Source organism: Zingiber officinale, chromosome 7B, assembly GCF_018446385.1.
Source record: "Zingiber officinale cultivar Zhangliang chromosome 7B, Zo_v1.1, whole genome shotgun sequence".
Lineage (NCBI taxonomy): Eukaryota > Viridiplantae > Streptophyta > Magnoliopsida > Zingiberales > Zingiberaceae > Zingiber > Zingiber officinale.
This window is the reverse complement of record NC_055999.1, coordinates 113,771,549-113,794,599: the sequence shown is the minus strand read 5'-3', so window position 1 is coordinate 113,794,599 and position 23,051 is coordinate 113,771,549. Positions and strand designations below refer to the sequence as shown.

The following is a 23,051-nucleotide window of genomic DNA, read 5'->3' as shown; positions in this document are numbered from 1 at the left end:
GTTCGTTTGGTATTTTTACAAAGAGGAAGAAGGAAAAAAAAATAATATATTGAAGTTGGGTTTTGAACCGTGATCCGAACCCGAGTATGTATTTAAATAGTAGCTAGGAACAGTAAAATAAATTGGAAATAAAAGTACGTGGCTGAGAAATCGAAGCAGAGATCTCTGACTTGATTAAAACCTGGTTAACCAATTGTGCTACGGGCAGTTTTGCTTAAGAGTAGATAGTAAAATTATTTAAGGTATAGTTGATAATGAAACCCTAGTTTTAAAAAGGAATTGTTTTATTTTCCCGAACCCTAAAAGTCTTTTCCTCCTCTCTCGCTCCCGACGCCGCGATTTCTTCTTCTCGCGGCGGAAACGAAGAAGCAGGTCTAGGTCTTCACTCCGGCGGTCGGCGAGGGACTCTTTCCGAAAGAGCTTCACGGAATCGGGATCACCTCGGCAAGGAGCGCCGTGAGCACGAGGGAGAAGCTGAGATCTCCATCGCTCCGGAACCCTAGAGTCTTTCTCTTTCTAGGTTGTAAGTCCAAGAAAACGAAGGTAAGTTGCTCACTCACCTGCGGTAAGAGTAGTTCCGAGGTTTTCTGCCTTGTTGCTGTGAATTTGAGGTTTCGGATCTTTGTGTTCATGAATTCCGAAGCTTGCTACTGTGTTGATTTTTGTAGCTTGCTGCTAGGGATTTTAATTTCTGTTGTTGATTCTTTCTTGGTTTTGTTTGCTGCCGTGAGCCCTAAAGAAAGAAGAGAAGGATTGATTTAGTTTAAGCATGAAGAACAGGAGAATTAGTTTCGAGTTTTAGTTTCCTTCTTTGTTTCGGATTGTGTTGCACAGAAATTATGGTTAGGGATTTAGCCTCCCTTTCATGCTTTCGGAACATGTAGAATTTAGGTTTGTGTTCCTTTGTTTGCTGCTGTATTGAACCTGAATTTGCCTTCATAAGATTCAGATTGGAGTTCCTTTGTATGAAGTAGCCTTTTAGCAGGATGGTTGTTAGGCTTCTTTGATTTCGGAACATGCTATAGTTCTCCTTCTTTGATTCGGATTAAGCTGTACATTCCTTCTTTGTTTTCGGTTCATGCTGTACAAGAATTTTGGTTGCTAGGCATTCGGTTGTTTTCAGAATATGCTGTACAAGAATTTCGGATTTGTTAGGGATTTAGATTTCCTGTTTGATTCCGGAACATGTACAAGATGGTTCCTAGGGCTTTGGTAATTTAGATTGGTTGCCTAGGTAGATTTAGTGAAGATCAAGGAATCTGGATATAGAGTAATGGAAAGAGAAGCAACTTCAGATGGAAATTTTGTTATTTAGATAGAGTTTTATCTCAAGATCTACTTGATTATCTTTAGGTTTACTATGTTGCTTTCATTGCTTGGTATAGCTTTACTGAAGACTTTACTAGAATGTGAGTGCATGGAAGCTGTCACGGTTAGAAGTTTCACTCATTAGCATAGCCACCTAGGGATATTTGGATCAGGACATTGTGATCTATTGCAACTGTAGCATTGACTTCAAGCGTAGTTCATTTGAATTTCACTGTCATTGAGCTTAAGTTCATTCTGAGGTAAAAAGTGAAAACTTGAATTATGATTTAAGTATAAGATTTCAGTTTCAGATTTAGTTTCTGATGCTTTCTTAATTAGTTGGAACAGCCTTGCCTTAAGCTTGCTGGTTAGATCTTTTTATGCTATGCATTGGGCAAGAACAGTCCTCATTTTTAAAGTATGCAGTATAGATTTTTGGTTAAGCTAGTATGCAGATTTTTATTAAGTAGATTAGTGCAGACTTTTATTAAGAAGAGCAGTGCAGATTTTTATTAAGTAGATCAGTGCAGACCTTTATTAAGAAGAGCAGTGCAGATTTTATTAAGTATTAGAGTGCAAATTTTATTAAGCAATAGTACAGTTTAGATTCCTGTGTTGTGCAGATTTGCTTTAAATATTTAGTTTCTTTAGCAGTGCAGATTTGCGTTAAGTATTTAGTTTCTTTAGCAGTGCAATTTGCTAACAGATAGTTTATGGAAAGCATTGTAGTACAAGGCTTTAGATTTCCCTTAAATATGCATGATTGTGTGTTACCTAGTTAGTTTCACTTATAGATGCATATGGAAAAAATACCCTAGCAGTATTTTGAGTTTAAGAAAAGTATAAGAAAGATAAAGAAAAGAAAAAGGCCAAGGCCTTAAGTAGATCTCAAAGTCAAGACTTTGGGGATTTTGGCACACAAGGTGCTAAAAAAAATGTCGAGGCATTATATAGAAGTATTAAAAGATAACAAGTATTTTACTTTTATCAGTGGCACTGTGTTGGACTCTCAGTTGTCCTTGGGTTGGGCTCCCATAGTCGTCCCTAGGTTTAGATAACCTAGTAGTAACGGCACGGCCGACGGTCGACTGTCGACGACCCGAGGGTCGCCAAATGGACCGCCAAATGGGCCGCCAAATGGGTCGGGTCGTTACAAAAGTAAAAGCAAGCACAGTTGCCGGGCCCAAGAGAAGTTGATTACTATTTTGAAGTATTATAAGTATAAGTTTTTGAACAAGTAAAACGAGTTTTACATAAACATAAAGTATTAAAGATTAAGTTTAGAACAAATGAAATAAGGTTCATATAGTTCTAAAAATTAATAAGTTTAGTTCTTTATTCTACCATGTTTATCTAGTAGATGAGTAGTTTTATTCCGCATTGTTAGTTTGGTTATTTTCCACTGTTGGAGATTTATTCATTTGTTATTGTTAGAATAGTTTATCTTTTTAGTTGTTGTGTCTTATAACTGCGTGGTTGTTTGCTAAATGTTCCAGCCGCCTGTGGCTGTGTATATTATGTTATGTATTAATGATTATGGTCACCGGTTTAGGGGAGATTTTGTCGAAATTTTTCGGTAGGGATTCCTCGTGGTTTCGATCACACCGGTTAAGTAGAGTTAGTAGTTAAGTAACGGTCACTCTTAGAGAGTAATAATATAGTTAAGAAGAGTGGTCGTTACATCCTAATCCTTCAATGTTAAGAGACCTACACCAAGAAATTCAATAGATAAAAAATCAAACTGAATCCTACAGAAACCCAGCAAATCATTCCTTTAAGCTTCTCTGTCTTTTTTATTGTCAGTTCACTCTGATTTTTTTTTTCAATCTAGAGATTTATGAAACAACTCTCTTGTTTGCAAATGCTATTTTTTTCCAACTCATCTTCTCAAACTTCTAGAAATCATGCAAGAGGAAAATGATTAATGCCCTTATCTAATCACTTAAGAAAACTTGCAAATTTAGGGGGCGTTTGGTTTATGGTAATAAGAGTGGGGAATGGGAATGAGAATCATTGATTCCCATTGTTAATGTTTGGATTATAGGAATAGGAATGCAAATAAGGGAATGAATCCTTGAAATTGGATAATAACTCATTCCCATGTACCTTCCCTTCAATGAGTCATTATCCTATTTTCATCAATCAAAATATTCCATTATTCCAAAAATACCCTTGACTTAAAACTAAAATTTTCTCCATTAATATCAAATATCAAAATATATTTATTTATTTTTCTTTCATATCACTTATCTCTCCTTATTCTCTCTCATTATATTTTCTCTCTCATCATAGTTTCTTTCTCATCATTTTATCACACACTTTCTCTCTCCTTAATCTCTCCTATCACACTCTCTTTCCTCTTTTTTCTCATTACACTTTCTCTCTCCTCAATCTCTTCCATCGCACTCTCTTCCTACTTTTTTTCCTCATCACAATTTCTCTCTCATCACATTTTCTCTCTCCTCAATCTCTCCCATCACACTCTCTTTTCTCTTTTTTTCTCATCACACTTTCTCTCTCATCATACTTTCTCTCTCCTCAATCTCTCTTATCACACTTCCTCCTTTTTTCCTCAACACACTTTCTCTTTCATCATACTTTCTCTCCCCTCAATTTCTCTTATCACACTTACTCCTTTTTTCCTCAACACACTTTCTCTCTCATCATACTTTCTCTCTCCTCAATCTCTCTCATCATATTCACTGTTCTCTTTTTCTCTCACCATACTTTCTCTCTCCTCAATCTCTCTCATGACTCTATCTCTCTCTCTCCATTTTTTCTCGTTATATTTTCTCTCTCTTCATCCTCTCCTATCATACTTTCTCTCACATCATATTTTCTCTCATCATGCTCTCTCCAATCACTCTTTTTTTTCATTTTCTCTCATCACACTTTCTCTCTCTTCATTCTTTCTTATCACACTTTCTCTCTCATAATACTTTCTCTCTCATAATTTTCTTTCATCATATTTTTCTCTCACATTCATCTTTCTCTCACATCTAATTTTTTCTCTTATTTTCCTTTAAGGGTAAAAAAGGAAACTTTGATTTATTCCGATAGAAGATATACAACTAACCAAACATTGTTTTTAAGAGTGATATTCATGCTCATACCCATTCCCATTCCCATTCCATAATACAATGATTCCCATTCCGATTCCTATTCCTAAGAAAGAACCAAACGTCCCCTTAGTGTTTAGTTCAACTTGCAAAAATGATTAATGTCCTATTGTAAGTCCAACTTGCAAACAGAATTCTTATTTGAAACAGAATTTGTAGATTTCTATTCAGTATTATCGTTGCCCTATTTACATGATAGGCTGATATGACTCGGTTAACAGTGAGGTAGGAGATGAAGATGATTTATGTGCTCATTATGCGCATGAAGATGATGGAAAGTAAGTTATTTATGTTTTTATGGTTGACAATTGTCTTAGCTATCAAGAGGAGTGCTAGATTGAGAAGGAGCATATCATATGCTTATTAGGCATTGTCTAGATATAATTTCTGCACTCATAATATTAGGTGACAATTGTCCTTTACACTGATGTGCTTATGTTTGTTTGGTGAAAAGTGCAAAGCGAAGCTTTTGTGATGCAAGAGAGTTGCCTACCAGTTGGATAGGGGGCCTATATATTTTTACATATGTTTTCTTGTTCCTTTGTTATTCAGAAATATAAAAGTTCACATCTTTTGACTGATGGAAAAAAGATGGAGTTACATTGTCGATGTGAGCTTGGCCTCCCACTTCTACATCATGTATTCTAATCATTATGGTATTTATTAAAAATTACTATTGTTGTTGTTGTTGTTTTTTATAAAAGGTATTAACCATCAACTGATGGAAAAAGGTTTTTTTTAAACAAATTATTGTCGTTGCCTCTAGTGAAGGAAAGGTGATTGATTATGTGACGTCCTATTATGTAGTTTTAAAATTTATAAATTAATTTTATTTATTTATTAAATATATCATCAATCTATTAATAATATTATTATTAATATTAATATTTTATTTTATTTTATTTAAAAAAATAACTAAATATCAAATTGATTTAGTTGTAAAAATGTTTAGGGTTGAACCAGGGGTAATATAATAAATGTAAAACTAGGTTATACACTAAAACATCTGAATAAACAAGCTTTTGTTACATTATCTAGGATTAAATCAAACGACATAAGTTATATTTTATTCCTCATAAGCTTGTTATGTGATTATCTGGTAATTACATAACCAAGGTTATGAAAGATAACTTCAACCAAATGCAAGGAGTTTTTAATATTTATTGCTTTGCTGCTTTGAAATATTTCATGCATTCTTTTTATTTTATCTCTAACTTAGTCTGTGTTGATTCACATTAATGTGGGACTTTGATTTATTCCCAACAATCCTCCTCTCAAAAGAAGGACCACCATCACTCTCATGGTTCGGACCTTCCCACAAGCATCCGACGCTCTTGACCTGTTCCGGACCTCCCGGCAAGCATTCGATCACTCTTGATCTACTTTGGGCCTCTCGCAAGTATTCAATCACTCTTGACTTGGTTTGTGCCTCCCCACAAGCATTCAATCACTTTTGACCTGCTCCAAGTCTCCCCTCAACTTTGTTTACCCCCCACATGGCATCCGGTTTGATCATGGCTTTGATACCATTTGTTAGTGCAACACAAATTAAGTTAGATCTGGCCATTTCTTGATCCCTTTTTTGTTAATGCACAATCGACGATTAGTCTTTCAGGCAGTCCGAGCTCTAATATTAATTATAGGACCAAAACAATTTATATATTTCCACAATGGTATGATATTATCTGCTTTGGGCTTAAGCCTTAAGGGATTTATTTTTGAGCTTTATACAAAATGCCTCATCCTAATCGAGATATTTTCATCTTTTAAACTCATGATTTTTTTTACATGTATTTTTAATATGGGACTATAATTGTATTCCCAACAATCTTCCTCTCAAACAAGGGACTACCATTACTCTCATGGTCTGGGCCTCCCCTTAAACATCTGGTCACTCTTGACATGCTCCGGACCTCCCCGCAAGTATCTGGTCATTCTTCACCTGCTCCGGGTCTCCTCACAAGCATCCGATCATTTTTCACCTGCTCCGGGTCTCCCCACAACCAACCGATCACTCTTGACCTGCTTTGGGAAGCATTCGGTCACTCTTGACCTGTTCTGGGCCTCCCCAATTTTGTTTAAGGTCGCCCCACATGATATTTGGTCTAGACCATGATTATGATACCAATTGTTAGTATAGTGGAAGCGTTTCGAACCTGCAAATAAAACAATTCTATTTCTCTTGCTATCAAACTAGCAAGGACACACACATTAATTAGAGAATAACGAAAACATAAAAGGAAGAGGCTGAATTTACTTGGTTTGCAACTAGGATGTTACTAGTCCAAGACTATAAAGAGCACTATGAAGATCTCCTTTTTCGAACATGAGTCAGAGGCAGAGAAGCTCTTTACAATGGTTAAGCATGAAAGCAATGAAAACATGACTGAACAGAAATGAATATGAGTGTGTTATTTTGAACTTTGAGCATCGGTCCTCCTTTTATAGTTTTCATCTTTGATCTGATCGTTTGTTAACGTGGCACCTTCCGAACGCCGGAAGCAATTGGGATGCCTGTATTTGATGAACTCGATCCACCAGGCAACAGTCCGTTCAATGACTCTAGATGACTTCAGGCATATTGGGCGCTTGGAAGTGATACGGAGGCATGGAGTCTGCCGACGTGGACACTATCCTTATCCGATTCCACAATGGTTCCTGCTAATGTGGCCACGAAACCTGAGCACATGGAATGGATCCAGGTGCATGGAGTCTAGGCGCTTGGGAAAGCGCTTGGGATGGTCAACTTGTAGAGTTGATCATTTTCTTCTCCAGGCGTCTGGGTGATTGCGTCCCGGAATTGAGCTCACCCCTAACTCAATTCCATTCTTCTCGAGTAGTCTTCCTCCCCGCTTCTCGTTTCTCAGATGCATCCTTCACGCTCCACCAGTACTCTTTCCCTCATACCCCAAATGCGCTCAATCCGTCGACTCTTTTCCCGTGCAATCTTTCTCGCTTACCAGATCTTTTATCATCTTGGGTACTTATATATTCTCCTAAAATCCTGCACACTTAGACATATAAATTAGATCTTCAAAATCAAACTTAATCTGTGTTGAACTCACATCAGAATTGTTGCTCAACCACTTGGATACTTACAGAAGATATGATAAAAAATCTCTTATATTTTTTTTAATTTTTATTCATCTTTCTTAAATTCTTTATTGCTTATTGTTTTATAATAAAAAACTTAATTTTTAGAAAATATAAACGCAAACAAAATTTCCCCTCGACGGGACATTATTCTCCTAATTCCTAGAAGATAACGCCAACCTATTCTAACCCGCTGCCCCCCACCATTGATCTTCTGCGTTTGTTCTCCATCCTCACTCCGCAACAAGATCTCGATTCGCCGTTGTCTTCTCTTAAAGGCGGCATCAACTCGATCTGTACTCGAGTCTGTCTTTCCCCCCTTCATCCACCACCGCGGGGTTAGGTTTTTTTCTCTGTCTCTCTTTCTGCTCCTTAATTTACAATTTTCCGTGCATTTTTTTTCTTTATTTTATGTGTATGTTCATATTCACTCTTATTTATAATCAGAAAATTTAGATCTATCTTCGACCGTAAGACAAAAAAAAGGATCGCCTCTTGCTTTGTTGGTTTGGTTCCTAATTTTCCCACTGTTTCTGCGAGAAAGGGTGAGACATTCAGTCAGAAAGAAATTAATTGTACAATTTCATCAGAGTTAATAAGCTTGTGTCGCGGATGATAACTTTATCTATTTACAGGAAGATTATGTACCATTTTATTTGACATTTTTGTATCAGTTTAACTTGTTCTTTCTGCAGTAGAATATGCCTCATCCCTGGCTCGTGTTACAAGTGGATTTGTTGGGTAAGTAAGCTTTTCATGCCTTTCATCCATCAAAATTTGGTCACATGTATGTTTTTGTTGGGGATCGGATGACCTAGCTAGGTTGAATAATAATCATTCAACTTGCAAGTACGGTTATATGAACTTTTTTTCTTGGTAGCAAATTTGCAAAGTTAAATGCAACAAAAACATAGAAGAAAAAACGCTCACAGAATTGCTAAGACTCTGGCATTTATGTGCTAGTTCCTAGTCCACAACCTATGACTCATTAAACAAGTTAGTCCTCGAAAGCCTTCATACTTTCTCCTTCTCAATCTTCTAATAGAGGTGGAGAAATCTCTTACAATGGAAGGATTAAAAAAGAGTACAAAGAGAAAGATTACTAGGAGAATAAGGCTTCTGATAGTGTTTGATCAACACTGTTTCATCTTCAAACTTCAGTGGATGAATGCTTGAGTCGACAATCTTCTTATCGTGCTTGGTAAGGAAGGTGGAGAAACTTCTTACAAATGCAAATGCACTTCATGGAAGTTAAGTAGACAATAAAGTGAGAACACAAGAAGACGACACTCAAGCACAAGTACATAAATATTTAGGGTATTTTTGTAGCTACTTTAAGCTACTTAGTGCCCAAATTTATAGCCTTCGGCTCCATCTTTGATTCCGACTTCGAAATCGCTTTTTTTTCGTCAAGCAGTCAATTTCTAGGATCTGATCACTTGATTGATCAATCAATTGCTTACTTGATTTGACAACAGACACGTCAAGCTAGCCTTTTAATAGTAGCAATTAAGTTTATCATTGGGATCTCTAGTGGGCTGGGACTGGTGTCCAATAGTTGACTAGGACAGTCAACTCAAAAAGCTTATGTTGTTTTTGTTTGGTTCCAAGTCGACTCAGCATTTGACTACTATAGACCAATCAATTGATATACTGATACTTTGACTGCGACCTTTTCTAAGATCGAGTCCATCATAGATATGATTCTACCTTTGCCCATGCGTACAAATTCTCACTCTCATCTCACACGAAGTCTTCTATTCTCCTTGGTGTATCATCACTTCAATGCTCTTCGTCCATGGTCCCTCGGATATCCACGCCATCCTTTTCTAATCTTCATGAACCTTGAGTCGTTGAATCACCACACTCTGATCACGCTAAGTGTCCATATGCATCAACATTAAATCATGCACGATTTCATACACATATCAGATTCAAGATGATCCTAACTTAAACTTTTTGCCTAAACTATGAAAGCCATGATTAATCATGATCACAAGGGTATGATTGCACCAACACGTTTAACATAAGCAGTATATTTCTTGTTTGTTTATTTGGTTGATTCTGGCATAATCAAATTGGAGTTAAGTTGGACATGATACCAATATTAATGAGCTAGGCATCACTGCATAAGTCTACATGGTTGCATTGATGAACAATATCAACCTTCAGGATGTTAAATATTCAATTGTCGACCTGGTATTAATGAGAAAATTGTTTCCTCTGTGAATGAAAAAAGAAAATAAATGAAAGAATTCCTTTGTATTGTAATGTCAACATGCTGATCTTCGACACTAATTCCACTAATTAGCTTTTAACTATGAGTATTTAAAATCATCAATAAAATTAATGTACTCAAGGATTGAATTTCTATTAATAAGAGATGATTTGAGTCATTTGACTGTAACCCAAAACTCTACACATACTTCACAAACATTTGTCAATTTGTGCCCCACCCTCACAATTTATCTTCATAAATTGTCTATCAGACTTTCTACAAAAAATGGTAAGCTCAAGGTGACATCTTGTCAATATTGAAATTACAGGGGAATCTCTAGTGGATAGGGTACGGACATACATTCTGTGGCAAACTGAATGTTACACTTTGTTGCATGTAGTAAGAACTAAAATGTATTAGATTAGCATGCCATTGACTATTCCAAGTTTTGAAAAGATTACATGTGTATGAATGTGTATACCTGTATATAAGTTAATTCTATTAGTTGCTTGAAATTAATTGATTCTTCCAGAGACTACTTGTATTTTAGTTTTTAAATTTATTTCTAAAGGGATTGTAGTTTCTATTGGGTTGCATACTTACTTTTGTTCTTTAATTGAGAGAAATAAAGGAATGTTTTTTGACAGAAATAATTATGATACCCTATATATATTATACCCCAATGGTTTCCTGATGGCTAAATAAGCCAGGACCAAACTATTTATTATGATGCTTGCCCTCGAAAATATTTGGAAAAATAAGTCTCATTGAAATGTTTGATGAAGATATCAAACAACTCATGTTATGTTTGGAGAACATACAACATTCATCTTTCAGTTGAGAGCATTGGCAGTGAAAATGTTGACGTCGATGACTGACTTTTTAAAGAATTCAATTGTCTTCTTAAAGCTCTCAAATTGATGATATCAGATAACTTGACTAAATATAGCACTATGAAAAATACATTAGGGGTTCAGTATTCATTCCTAAAATATATGAAAGAGGAGAAAATGTAGAAGAGCGAATCAATAAGTTTTAGGATTGGCTCTGAAAGAATGTTAGCAAAGAGAATGAGTAAAGCTATGATATCTACTCCAAAGAAATAGAAATGAAAATATTGGAAGAGAGACAATAGGTAATCTAACATTTCTCTGTAGTTCATGGATGATGGAGCATTGCAGAATTAAAAAGAGAGATTATGATTCAAATATTTTTGTCAAGAGAGTTAAAGGAGAAGTGTGAAGAGACAAGTAATAAGTAGAACTATTATATCTGCTCTGAAAAAGTATAAAGCGAAAATATTGAGAGACAATAACTAATCCACCTTTTCTTTTGAAATCAATGGATGATGGAGCAGGATTAATAAGAGAGATTACGATTCAAGTTTTTTGAGAGAGTTAAAAGGAGAAATTCTGAGAGATGAGCATAAAATTTTGGTTTTTCATTCTTATTAAGAAAGAGAAGGCAGAAGGAAAGCTAAAGTGAATTCTTACATTGATGCTAGAGAAAATTGAGATGATAGTAGAATGAAGAGACTAATCCCAAAAATTTGAAGTGGATAAAGAAAAAATATATATATTAATTTTAGGAAAGAGGATAAAAGGATTAAGATTTTAGCTTTGATGTCCTGCATATATGTTTCTATGAAAATAGAAAAAAAAACTAATGCTACCTTCTTTCATCTACTATTACTTTCACTCTTTTTTGTTTTAGTTGATGTTTTTTTTTTCAAAAAAACTTATCAGTCTCACTTCTCTTTCTTTTATCCATATACTAGGCCTCATTCTACACAATTCACAAGCATTACATTTGCCATTGGGCTCATCTTGGTTTTGCACCATCAGGTGAGACATTTACCCTTTGCGTCATTGGTGGGAGCTTCATGCACCGGGCTGTCTTTTATTGAACTTCCAGCTTAAATTCTTGATTGTTGTTGAGTAGGGTGGATAACTTGTGGGTGACTTGCCTCTGAAGCCTTAATGTTTATATGGAGCCGAGTTAGGTGAAGATGTTGGCACTATGGTGGAATGGAAAACAACTGTTACTAAGGTTGTCAAGCGTATTTGTATATTTAACCTCTACTTTCTATTATCTTGATGGTTTAGAAATGCGCTGTGAAGACCTGAGAAGTTCAAGGTCAATGTTCAGAAGTGATGCGGAAGAATGGAAGGGCCAGAAAGGAAGGCCTGTAGGATGCACCAATGACATCAAATTCCTGAATCCCTTTTCGAGGGATTTACAAATGAAAAAATTATAGAGATAAAGTTTGTCATAGCATTACCAACTCTAATACCATGTTAAGAATGATAACCGATGATTTTTAATAAAAAACAAGAACCCTGTACCAGTCAAAGTATTATACCCCAGTACTATACCTAATGGCAAACTTGGCATGTGGAACTAAGAGCATCCACATCAGTTTCTTTATTACTATATTTAAAATTTAGGGTAAATGACCCACTTTATTAAATTTAAATAATCACTTTTCACTACACACTACATCAAATACCCTAAAATTTTCATCATCCTTAATTTTTTTATTATTTTATTCTCTTTCTTCTATTTTTTATTATTATATTTATGGAATGAGTGGAAGGAGAGAGATTGAAAAGATTGAGTGGAAGGAGAGAGATTAAAAAGAAATATTATTTTATTTGTAGGATAAAAGTTTCATTCTCTAAATTTAGAGAATCACTATTCATCAAATCTAAATTTAGGGAATGGATAGGGTAACTGATGCAAAGGGTTTTTAGTTATTCTATCCAAAATTTAGGGTAAAATCTTTGGATAGGGTAGTTGATGTGGATGCTCTAAGAAACATCTATGATCTTAAATTGTGTGCCATTATCAACCAAATTGAAATACTATGCAATGGGAAATTGAAAAACAAATACTTGAGAGAAAGGGATGCTGGAATCTCTTGCTGTATCAATGTCGACAATTAAAAAACAAGATATTATATTCTTGATTTATTATGTTCACCATATTGAAACTTTTTGTTGGGAGAACACGAGCAAATATTTGTGACATTATCAACCATCTTCGTTGATTGCAATATATTTTCATCGGGTATATAACTTTGTTAAATAATGACTTCAGTACTTTAAGCGCATCATTATTTCTTTCTTAGTGATCCGGTGATGAAAAGGGGCCCCTACTAAAGATGGGTCAAAGCAGGGAAGACCGGATGATGTGAAGGTCAAAGTCAAGGAAGGTCAAGAGACGTTCACAAAGCAGGTGAAGTCGGTCGAACGGCTCAATTATGGCCGAACAGATTGCATTCCCGGACGGTCGAGCAAGGCCAAGCGGACAACATAAGGTTACGAGATAAACAAATAGTACATCCCCCAGTCACCGTTCCTGTCGGGCGGGCGACATGTCCAGTCGAGGGAGGAGCCCTCCGGTTATGGGAAAGCTAAGTCAGCACAACAGAGCGGGTGCATCCTGGTCGAGCGGCTATCGATCGGCTTGCAGTGGGACCCACTTACGTATCTCCTCGTACTCTTTTGGAGGTTTGTGTCACTGCCAACAGAGCATATTTTGTAAGCAAATCGTATGATGAAAACTTCTAGCCTGTCACATCAAGGATTTGCATGCTTGCTTAAGGAAAGGTGTCAAGGACACTTTTGGACTTGTCTTTTCCTAGGATGTCTAGGAAAACGTGTGCCTGCTTTGAGATGTGTGCGCAGACATTACAGTGACACTATAAAAGGGGGTTCCCATCTACAGGCGGAGATAGGTGCAACTTCGTTATTTAACAAGCTCTTTGTTACAACATTCTTATCATTCTCCACTTCGCCGGAAACTGACTTGAGCGTCGGAGGATCAACGCCAAGAACCCCTTCCCGGCCCGACACTAATGCTTCTTGTGTTGCAAGATCGCGTGGAGTCTTTGCTTCATCCACCTTCAAGTCACATCCCCAGTTTATCATTTTCTTCGCTTTCGGACAAGAACACTTATATAGTCTGTTCCTGAGGATATATTTTCATTAGCATCTAGTTGTGTAAGGTGATGTTTAGAATTTGAATTGCATCAGTATTCTTTAAGGTCACATCTCTTTTAGTAAAATATGCTATGTCCATTTGTATGTTTATAAGCTGCAACCTAGTTTTTCTCTTCGGCAGGAACATGTCTGGATATGAGAACATTGTTGGTGGGAAGCTTAAACTGAAAGGAAAAGCATTGGACGTGAAGGGAGGTGGCGTGAAAAAGAAGAAGAAGAAGCATAACTATGAAATAGATTCCAAGACTGAAAACCAGGAACTTACAGAAGGTTGATTCTTACTAATTTTTTTTCTCTAGAAAAATATTTTATAATCATACCAAGCAATTTCAAGATTATTCTGTCCTACCTTGGCCTTTCATGAGATGTTCTTGTTTTCTGATGCTTATTAAAATCCACTTTATTTGAGAAGGGATGTAACAATTTTTTAAGATTACTTATAGTATCATACAGGTGGGAGTTCTGGATTATCAACTGATCCAACTGAAGTCCTCACTGAAGCCGAGAAGGTTGGGTCTGAAGGACAAGCCCCATCAGTCGATGATCACTTGACTCCAGCAGAAAGGCGATATATTGAACAGAGGGAGAGGATTAATGCGATAAAGCTGGCGAAGACATCAAACAAGTCTCACCGTGATCGCATCCAGGATTTCAATCAGTATCTGGCAAATCTCAGTGAGCATTATGACATTCCAAAGGTGGGTCCGGGTTAACTATATGGTACTACCTTGAACGAACTACTGATTGCGCATGGTTATTGGGAATATAAGTACCGTAATATAATATCACAATCTGCATGCAGATCATGTTACAATTGTTTCAGTATGATCTGTAATACATAACTTGTGATTTGCACCTCCAGTTTCAATCATCTAATGCTGCTGTTCTGAAACATAATGTACTGTGTTTACCGGAATAGTGGTAGTGATCATCTGAACGGAGCATTAGTTAGATATCTTTATTGCAAGGTTAAACATTTCTAGTTTTATCGTATGAGGACAGGAACTAATGCCATCAGATTCAGTGTGATGCTGCATGTTTTGGAAATACTGGAGTTAGTAAGTTGTGATGATATTTGCTGCTGTGAGATACCCTTTTTATTGATCATCTTTCTTGGTGGATGGACCCATTCTTAATTTGTACAGTTTGTTGATTAGAAATTCTGAGTATTGTTATAATAATGCCTCATTTTTTTTATAAATTAAATCAAATCAAATTAGCACACGGTGAAATTTTTTGATTTGGTTCAATTTGAATAAAATTATGGGTAATCTTGATCCAATGCAAGTACTTAGTCAATCAGGACCTATTTGATAAGATATTTTTAGCATATTTAATTTACAAGGCACAAATTTGCAATCATAGGGTTAAGAGTTTTATATTCTATCATTTGAGCTGGATAACATATTGCTAAAATATAGTTATGTTGGAGATCCAACAGTCGAGCTAAAGAGGATGAATAACAATTTAAATTTATTTATTGTTAGTAGGGTTGTAAATGAATTCAATATTCATGAACAAACTCTATTTGATAAAGATTATTTATATTTTTTTCAATAGTAAAAGAATATATAAAATAAATAGGATTGAACATTAATATTTGATTTAGGATTTAAGGTTTGTTAATGTTTATAAATAAAATTTATAATCAATTTATAGATAAATTTATTTATTAAATTATATAAAATTTAATTATATATATAGTTTATAATTTTTTAAATTATAAATTATTTATAATATGTTAAGGTTTATGTATTAAATAAGTATGTAATTTAATTTATAAGGACAATAATACTTTTAAATAAGCTCCATAAAAAATTTGAGTTCAGCTCAAGCTTAAACAAACTTGAATAAGTTCCATAAGTAAATAAATAAGTTTGAACATAGCTAAGTTCTACTCATTAACACCCTTACCTACAAATATGATTTTAATACTGTTGCTGTTGATAGCAAAGTCACACACATAATTTAGTACAATGGAAATGAAATAAACATACAAGTTTTTTTTTTTCAACTGTCATTATGTTTGTTTAACGTGGTAAACATAAGCAATTTAGTACAATGGATCACTCTCAAAGCACCACTAACTTAAGTCCAATATTAATCAAGAAACAACTCAGTACCCAATTCTCCGATTATGACTCGTAGCTCCCTCTTTAGTGGCAGTAGAGGTGATTTGTGGGGGCAAACAGACGACATTGTCTATTGCCTTACAGAGATCAGCTTCAATCTCCAACGACCCTCAATGGAGGAGAGGATTGGCGTTGATCGAAAAATAAGTGCTCGCGGTGGTGGGGATGACTGTGTTGCTCTGAGGGATGGGGACGGAGGTGATCAAGGCCTAAGTTTTTTATCAACTAATATTTTATATATTTATTTATCTATTTTCATTATATAATAATTGGTGTTGTCTTAGAGTGATCAAAGGTGTTTATCTCTAGATGTGATACCATGCAAAAAGAAGAAAACTGAATTTTTTGAATAAAATTTTCAGATTGATAGTGTCATAAGTGAAGAGTTTGTGTGCATAATAAGATTCAAGAGAGTGAAAAAATTGATTGGATTAAGGCTGCGTTTGGTAGGGTGTAATATGTTTTAAAATGTAATTCAGATTACATTACATTACAAGTTAAAAATGAAACCAAACACATTGTAATCTGTCTTGTAATGTAATCTGGATTACAAAATGTAATGAAGTTTTGTAATCTGGATTACAAAACAAACACATTGTAATCTGATTACATTACGAGGTCACATTTTAACAAAAATTTCAATATCAAATATACCCCTAATCTGTCGCCGCCCATCTTCGCCCGCCGCCACTGCCACCGCCCGCCACTGCCACCGCCGGCCAGGACCGGCGACCGCCGGCCAGGACCGGCGACCGCCGGCCAGGACCGGCGACCGCCAGCGATCGGCGGTGACCGGCGACCGGCAACCGGTGATGGCGACGGTCGTCGACGGCCGATGACTAGCAGCGGCCAGCGACCGGTGGCAGCGGCCACCACAAGCTCGTCGGTAGAAGTCGTAGGATATTTTTGTCATTTTATAATAATACGAATTATATTCCTTATAAAAATAATGGACACCAAACAAAAAATGTAATCACCTTTGTAATCAAAGATTACATACATTTCATTATCAAACGTAGTAATGTAATCAAGATTACATTACATTACAAATTTAATTATATTACAAACTCAATTACATTACGCCCAACCAAACGTAACCTAAATCTATTGATATGTCATCTTCATAGCACCAAGGTGGTAGTGCTTTGACTAAAGCAGCACAAAGATGGTGTGTGGTTAACCAAGTCGAACTCAGGTGGTTTGCTTTAACCAAACCAATAGCAAGGTAATTTTTTATTTTAATTTTTTATTTTCTCTTGTAATTAGTTATATAGATACACACACTTTTATTAACATTCTTTTATAATTTTATTTATTTTTATTTTTTATTAAAATTTCAAAATTAGAATTCAAAATATAGATAAATTTAAATAAGATTGAGGTCTTTAGAGTCGCTTTTGATCAAAACTATGAATTTAAAAAACTCAATATTTTTAAAAAAATATGTAAATAAATTAAGAAAAATATTTAGAGTAAACAATATTAATTTAACATAAATTTTAATGAAAGTTATGCTGAAATAACTAATTTTTTATTTTGTATTTTCTTTTATTTTGTTTCATATAATTAGATATTAAAAATAGAAAAATAAATATTTTATTTTTTTATTAATTTTTTTATATTTTTAAAATTTATTTTATTAAATTTTAAAAAAAATATAGATAAATTTAGGGACCATGAATAATTTTTTAAAAAATTAGGCTCTTTAAATCATCAATGCCTTTTATATGAAAGTTTTTAATTAAATAATTAAGTTTTAAGTTTAATTTTTATTTAATTTGTGTTGCGTAAAGAGGGGGCAACACCTCTCAACCATTAATGCAGAAGAAGAGGAAGAAAGAAAGAGATCGCGTGGAGCAACAAGACAAAGACGCACAAAAAGGAGCAAATATGAGGAAGGAGAAGAAGAAGAAGAAGAAGAGTTACCGTGGTTTGATGACGTGCCTACTTCACAAAAAATGGTTGAATCTTTATTAGAATTCTCTCTACACAAGAGAATCATATTCCATGATTCTTGTGATTGTACAATAGGTTTATAATGATCCTTATAAATAGTGCATAAATTCAGACCCGGTAAAATCATAATAGAATTTTGTTATGAAAAATCGTAAAAGAATTCTATTATGAAAAATCGTAATAAAATTCTGTTATATAAAATCATAACAGAATTTTATTATGAAAAATCTTAACAGATTTTTCATCTATGACATCCATCACATTGACCTTCATCCAAATATAAGTCACCCATCAACAATTTCCACCTTGGTGAATATTCACCCCTTCGAAGAACGCGAGTATCTGAACAAAACTCCACCTGGATCTCTGGGTCTGAATTTCCTTCCCCTAACATCTAGAGATATGGATCAAGTTCAAGCAATGCTTGAACTTCTCTATAGTCACTGGCTTTGTTAGTATGTCTGTAGTATTTTTTACAGTGTGAATCTTCTCAAGTTAAATTTCCCCGGAAACAATTAGCTTTCTGATCTTGTGAAATCTCACATCAATGTGCTTGGTTCTCACATGATACACCTGTTTCTTCACCAAATAAATAGTATTCATACTATCACATAATAACTTAACTCCACTTTACTGAACGTCCAGTTCTCTGACCAACCTTGTAAGCTATAAAGTTTCCTTCGCTGCTTCAGCTGCTACCATGTACTCTAACTTTGTAGTAGACAATGCAACAATAGATTATACTATAGATTTCCAATAGATAGGTTCTTCTGCCACAGTTAACACGTATCCTGTAGTAGACCTCCTGTCATCTAAATCTCCTACATAGTCTGCATCTATATACCCAGCAACTGAAGGATCTTTCGATTATCTACTGAATATGATATCATAATCAGTTGTACTTCTCAAGTATCTGAAAATTTACTTCACTGCATCTCAATGTGGTCGACCAGAATTTGAGAGAAACTTACTCGCTATACTAACTCCTTGCGCCAAATATGGTCTCGTGTAAACTATGGTATACATCAGACAACCAATTGCACTGACATAAGAAACCTTTGACATCTCTTGGATCTCGTCATCAGTTTTTGGACACTGTGTATTGAATAACTTAAAGTGATGTGTCGGGGTGTGCTCATCGACTTTGCATTCTTCATGTTGAACCTATCTAAGACCTTCTCCCCATAGCTATGTTGAGACAACCATAATCTCCCAATAACTCTATCCCTGTGAATCTCCATCCTAAGAATCTTCTTGACTTCTCCCAAATCTTTCATGTTAAATTCCTTGCTCAGTAGCCTCTTCAATTTATCGACCTCTTTCATCTTCTTTGCAACAATGAGCATATCATCTACGTATAGTAGTAAGAAATCCAGTGATTTATCTTCAAGACTCTTCACATATATGCAACAATTATATTCACATCTCCTATATCCGTTTTAAATCATATATAAATCAAAACGTTTGTACTATTGCCTAAGAGATTGTTTCAATCAATAGAGTGATTTCTTCAACTTACAAACCAACCACTTTTATCCCGGTTGACTAAATCCCTCATGTTGTGACATAAAAATCTGTTCCTCTAAATTTTCATGAAGAAATGTCATCTTCACATCCATTTGCTTCAACTATAAATCATGATGTGCCACCAAAGCTACCAGCACTCTAATTGAGGTATGTTTTACAACTGAAGAGAAAATTTTTTCATAGTTAATCTCCTTTCTCTATGAATACCCCTTTGCTACCAACCGAGCCTTGTACTTTACTTCTTCTCCCTCTGGCATTACTTCTTTTTTCTTGAATATCCACTTGCACCCTATAGCTTTCTTTCCTTCAAGAAGTTCCACTAGATCCCACATTGGATTCTTATGCAACGACTCCATCTCCTCTGCCATAACACCCGTCCACTTGTTCTTTTTAGAGCTGTGTATCGCCTCTTGAAAAGATGTAAGGTCTTCGCTACTAATAATGAGTACATAAGATACCGTCTTAAAATTCGTATATGGTGGGTGGTTTTACAACTCGTCTCGTTCTACCACCAACTATAGTGCGATGCACCGTGTGCTTTGAGTTAGAATCATGGGAGCCATTAGTCTCATAACATCTTTCTCCATGTTACTCTATGACATTTTTTCCCTTCTTCTTGAGTATATTGTAGCATGTCCTTCTCATCAAACACCATATCTCTACTAATCACCACCTTGCTTGTCTTAGGATCCTAAAGCTTGAAGCCTTTTACTCCTTTCTGATACCTCAGAAAAATGCACTGCTTATGCTAGTCATCCAAAAACTCGAAGATGAGAATAATCGACTTTATTCCCTGACCATACTTCCTCTGATACTTTGCCTTCTAGCGCTGTCTTAGGTGATCTATTAATGAGATAACATATCATGTTAATTGCTTCTATCCAAAAATTCTTTATTAGCCTTGCATTCTGCCTGAGACATCTTGTATTCTCAATGATTGTCCTGTTCAACCTTTTCGCTATCCCGTTCTGCTGAGGTATTCTGCAAATCGAAAAATACCTCATTATCCCATGCTGCTCACAAAATTCCTGAAATTTTAAATCTGTGTACTCAGTCCCATTGTCTAACATAAGGCATTTGATCTTCCTTCCGGTCTGGTTCTCTAATTCGGTTTTTCATAGTTTAAACTTTGCAAAAGTTTTTGACTTGTGACACATAAAGTATACCCAGACATTTAGTGAGTAATCATCAGTAAAACTTACAAAATACAAGTGCCCTCCACATTATGCTACACTGGCTGGTCCCCAGAGATCCATATGTATGTAGTCTAGAATCTCTTCCGTTTTGTTTGTTGTCGTTTTTGAATTGCACTTTGCTCTATTTCCCCAAAACACAGAATTTGAAAAATTCAAGCTTTCACATCTTGACACCCTTCAACAAATCTCTCTTGCGCAGTTCTAGCATCCCACATTCACCCATATGCCCTAGCCGCATATACCATAAGACAGTACTGTCTGATTCAGACTCCACTGAGGCGACTCCACCTACAACTGTAGTCCCTATCAACTTATAGATGTTCTCTGCTAACTTTTGTCCTTTCATTATCATTAGAGCTCTCTTGCAGACTTTTATCATCCCGCTCACTGATTTGTAAATACAACTAATACCATCTAGTGTGTCTAGTGAGATCAAGTTCTTCCTTAGCTCTGGTATATATCTGACATCACATAGATTTCTGATCATACCATCAAACATCTTGATTCTGATGTTCCCTATGATAATAACTTTGCATGACACATCATTTCCCATCAACACCGAACCAGAATTCACTGTCCTATAAGTGTCAAACTAATTCTTATTTAGAGTCATGTGATATGAACATGCAGAGTCTAAAATCCATGCATCTGTCAACTGCTTTAAACTCGACATAATTGATAGCATATCTCCATCACCACTCTCTAAATTTTCCTCTTCAACTATGTTTGCAGACTTTGCTAAACTACCTTTGTTCTCTGCAACATGTTTCTTTATCTCTGGACAATATCTCTTGATAAGATCTTTGCCTCCACATTTATAGCACGTGATCACCTTCTTCCTTCTCAACTTAGAATGAGCCTTGTTGTTGTTACCTGATCCATGTAGAGATTTGCTCCTATCACACTATTCGTTACTATTTAGCACAAGCCATTCTCCTTGAGAAACTTCATCGTTTGTTTTCTTCCTTTGGTAATAATGTAGCAATGCATCTATGATCTCCTCCAATTTGAGAGTTTCCCTGCCCCACATTAAAGTAGTAAGCAAATTTTCGTACATAGGAGATGAAGGTAGAGAATTTAAAAACATCAACACCTTGTCTTCATCTTCGATCTTCACATCAACCCACTTCAGATTTCTCATAATCTGGTTGAATATGTTGATGTGCTAGCTTAGATCGGTTTCTTCTGTCATTTTTAGCTTGAATAATTTTTACTTAAGATACAGTTTGTTTGTCAATGACTTTGACATATACCAATTTTCTAGCTTTTACCAAACTACCTCCGGTGACTCCTCGTCCATGACATGGTACATCACATCATCTGTCAGACAAAGTCTGATTGTTGTCATTATCTTTGCTTGAAGTTTTTTCCAATCTGATTTTTCCATGCTTTCCTATTTTCTTTCTCCTAGTGCCTTCACCATGCCTTGTTGCACCAACAAGTCCTTGACTCTTCTCTGTCATAATCCAAAGTTTCCGGTTCCATCAAACTTCACCATATCAAACTTCATAAAAGTCATCCCTGACATGTTAAAGGAATCTGTCAAAACCTGTAACTCTGATACCAATTGTTAAGCAAAGAGAGGGCAACACCTCTTAACCTCTAATGCAGAAGAAGAGGAATAGAAACAGAGATCGCGCGGAACAATAAGGCAAAGACACACAAAAAAGGAACAAACACGAGGAAGGAGAAGATAAAGAAGAGGAAAAAGAAGAGTTGCCGTGATTTGGTGGCGTGCCTACTCACAAAAACGACCAAAATTTTATTAGAATTCTCTCTATATAAGAGAATCATATTCCATATTTCTTGTGATTGTACAATAGATTTATAATGATCCATATAAATAGTGCATAAACCCTAAACCTAGTAAAATCATAACAGAATTTTGTTATGAAAAATCGCAATAGAATTATGTTATAAAAAAATCATAATAGAATTTTATTACGAAAACTCTTAATAGATTTATCTTCCATGACATTCATTACATTGACATTCATCTAAATATGAGTTATCCGTCAACAGTTTGGTTCGGTTTAAATAAAAAAAATAGTTTTTATTTTAATTTAAAATTGAAATAGATAAGAAAAATATTTATTGATAGAAAAGATTAAACCGTCATCTAGAAGGCCCTTCTAGGATGACTCTCTACCGTCTTGAAGGGAAATATCATGAGAATTTTATCCAGCAATAGTAACACATGTAATGAGGGGTTGAGACGACTAATAGATATTTAACATCCATTGAGAATTGATCTCATACCTATTGATTGTAACACTCTTATATGAATCAACAGTGTTGGACATAGAAAAATATTTAGACATCGTTTGGTTTGTAAATTTTTTATTTTTATTTTTTGAAAAAATAAAAAATATTATTTAGTTGACAATTTTTATATTTATTTTCTAGAAGAAAAAAAGATACCATTTTATAAAAAAATAAAGAATATCTAAAATCATTTTATAAAAAAAAACACACGTTTTTTAGGAAAATAGAAATAG

General features: G+C 35.2%; 1 protein-coding gene across 2 annotated transcripts; it reads left to right on the top strand.

Moving 5' to 3' along the window:
- The first annotated feature begins 286 nt into the window (after nt 1-286).
- Nucleotides 287-14,878, top strand: LOC122006988 (protein FAM32A-like). 2 transcript variants are annotated; one of them, XM_042562709.1, is made up of 5 exons: nt 287-543; nt 8,216-8,261; nt 11,516-11,582; nt 13,864-14,012; nt 14,196-14,878. In XM_042562709.1, exons 2-5 carry the CDS (start codon nt 8,222-8,224, stop codon nt 14,453-14,455), a joined length of 516 nt encoding a protein of 171 aa, XP_042418643.1. In that variant the 5' UTR covers nt 287-543; nt 8,216-8,221; the 3' UTR covers nt 14,456-14,878. The 2 variants fall into 2 exon arrangements, with proteins under 2 accessions (XP_042418643.1, XP_042418644.1); XM_042562710.1 differs by lacking the exons at nt 287-543; nt 8,216-8,261; nt 11,516-11,582 and adding an exon at nt 11,680-11,787.
- Nucleotides 14,879-23,051: the final 8,173 nt, after the last annotated feature.

Excerpts from the sequence above, each read along its gene's own strand:
- LOC122006988 (XM_042562709.1), top strand. The coding sequence starts at position 8,222 with ATGCCTCATCCCTGGCTCGTGTTACAAGTGGATTTGTTGG. Across the intron at positions 8,262-11,515 it reads GTTACAAGTGGATTTGTTGG|GCCTCATTCTACACAATTCA; the intron begins GTAAGTAAGCTT and ends TCCATATACTAG. Across the intron at positions 11,583-13,863 it reads TCTTGGTTTTGCACCATCAG|GAACATGTCTGGATATGAGA; the intron begins GTGAGACATTTA and ends TCTCTTCGGCAG.